The sequence below is a fragment of the Buceros rhinoceros genome, unplaced genomic scaffold (assembly GCF_000710305.1).
Source record: "Buceros rhinoceros silvestris isolate BGI_N320 unplaced genomic scaffold, ASM71030v1 scaffold14218, whole genome shotgun sequence".
Classification (NCBI taxonomy): domain Eukaryota; kingdom Metazoa; phylum Chordata; class Aves; order Bucerotiformes; family Bucerotidae; genus Buceros; species Buceros rhinoceros.
Genome location: NW_010426448.1, coordinates 23,683 through 24,432, shown reverse-complemented (window position 1 = coordinate 24,432; position 750 = coordinate 23,683). Strand labels below are relative to the sequence as shown.

Below are 750 nucleotides of genomic sequence, written 5' to 3'. Positions count from 1 at the left end.
GGTTCCCCTCCCTGCGGCCCCCTCCCGCCCCGCGGGCAGCTGCAGCACCCGGCCCCCTGCGGCACAGGGCAGGGTTGGGGCGGGCTCCACGGAGGGGTTGGGGCTCCTCGCTGTGCACAGACCCCTGTGCAGCCCCAGTGACCCTGCAGGTCGCATGGGTGCTGTGCACACTGGCAGGAGCAAGGGACAGGATCCAACCTCCTCCATGCTATGGCTGCTCTCAACCCCCAAAGCTACTGAGGGAAACCCACCCAAGCCCCGCAGTGCAGGTCCATGCCCATTACCTAGCAGCACCAGGACGCCCGGCCCAGGGGAGAGGGGCTCCCCGTCCTTGTACCAGGTTATCTGGGGGGCTGGGATGGCATTGGTGTCGCAGTAGAGCGCGGTGGGCTGGTTGAGGACAGCCTGCCGGTGCTCTGTCACCTCCCCATCTTGGTCTTCCTCCCGGTAGAAGATCTCGAGGGCTTCGTTGGGGCTTGTCTGCTGCTGGAAGAGGGGTGGCACTGCGGGGACAGGCTGTGGTCAGCTATGGGGAACAGGGACTTTCACCCCCAGGTGCAACCAGAACATCTGCCCAGGCCTGAGCGAGGCCAAGGAGATGTTTGTTTTCCAGCACATATGAACGCTCTTCATGCTCTGCTGCCCCAAGAGACCCACCAAGGACCCCTCCCCTTGCTGAGACACCCGCTGCTCTGGGCACTGGCTGGCTGCCCAGGGCTCACCTTGGACATGCCCAATGAAGTCCCTGTT

General features: G+C 64.5%; 1 protein-coding gene across 1 annotated transcript in view; it reads right to left on the bottom strand.

Moving 5' to 3' along the window:
- The window catches only part of LOC104498163 (hemicentin-2-like), a gene marked incomplete at both ends in the record, with an annotated part of 39,909 nt that overhangs the window by 15,737 nt on the left and 23,422 nt on the right, over nucleotides 1-750 (bottom strand). The window contains one exon of the mRNA XM_010141512.1: nucleotides 285-503. Coding sequence (XP_010139814.1) covers nucleotides 285-503 — 219 coding nt within the window. The remainder of the gene's footprint in view (nucleotides 1-284; nucleotides 504-750) is intronic.